The 465-nt window shown below is 48.8% G+C and overlaps 1 protein-coding gene across 1 annotated transcript; it reads right to left on the bottom strand.

Annotated features, from left to right (window-relative positions):
* Positions 1 to 6: 6 nt before the first annotated feature.
* On the bottom strand, positions 7 to 351 carry triap1 (TP53 regulated inhibitor of apoptosis 1). The gene has a single exon (XM_016546747.1). The coding sequence runs from the start codon at positions 201 to 203 to the stop codon at positions 21 to 23; it is 183 nt and encodes a 60-aa protein (XP_016402233.1). The 5' UTR covers positions 204 to 351; the 3' UTR covers positions 7 to 20.
* Positions 352 to 465: the final 114 nt, after the last annotated feature.

Below are 465 nucleotides of genomic sequence, written 5' to 3' on the forward strand. Positions count from 1 at the left end.
TGGTTTACATGTTTAAACGTTCACATGCATGTATGCAGATCCGTGCAGTGCGGTACCTGAACACACGTGTGGTATTTGTGGAATAACTCGCTGCACGGATCCGCGCTCCGGTCTCCCTTCAGGAATTTCTCGGCGAACCAGCGGTTAAAACACTGGTCGTACTCGCGCTTGAGCTCCGTGCAGCCCTCGCCGACGCTGTTCATCTTCACACCCGCCCCAAACACCACGGGTTAGCGGTTTAATGTCGTGTTCTGTCTGAGGAGAGCTCGCTGTCGAGTCCGTGATCTCGCTTGACTTTGCCGACACCACGTGGTCTCGCGTGGCGCACGATGATCGCGTCAGCAAAGCGCGATTAAAAGTCCCAAGGACAAGACAGCTAAAATAATGAAATAAATAAAAATGTTGGTAAGAAGATATAAAACAAACGGCAAAAGAGAGAAATGTTATGTTCTGCATAAAAAAAAA

This window comes from Sinocyclocheilus rhinocerous, unplaced genomic scaffold (genome assembly GCF_001515625.1).
Source record: "Sinocyclocheilus rhinocerous isolate Xijiao unplaced genomic scaffold, SAMN03320098_v1.1 C35396360, whole genome shotgun sequence".
Lineage (NCBI taxonomy): Eukaryota > Metazoa > Chordata > Actinopteri > Cypriniformes > Cyprinidae > Sinocyclocheilus > Sinocyclocheilus rhinocerous.

Coding starts and splice junctions, on each gene's coding strand:
- triap1 (XM_016546747.1), bottom strand. CDS start 203: ATGAACAGCGTCGGCGAGGGCTGCACGGAGCTCAAGCGCGAGTACGAC.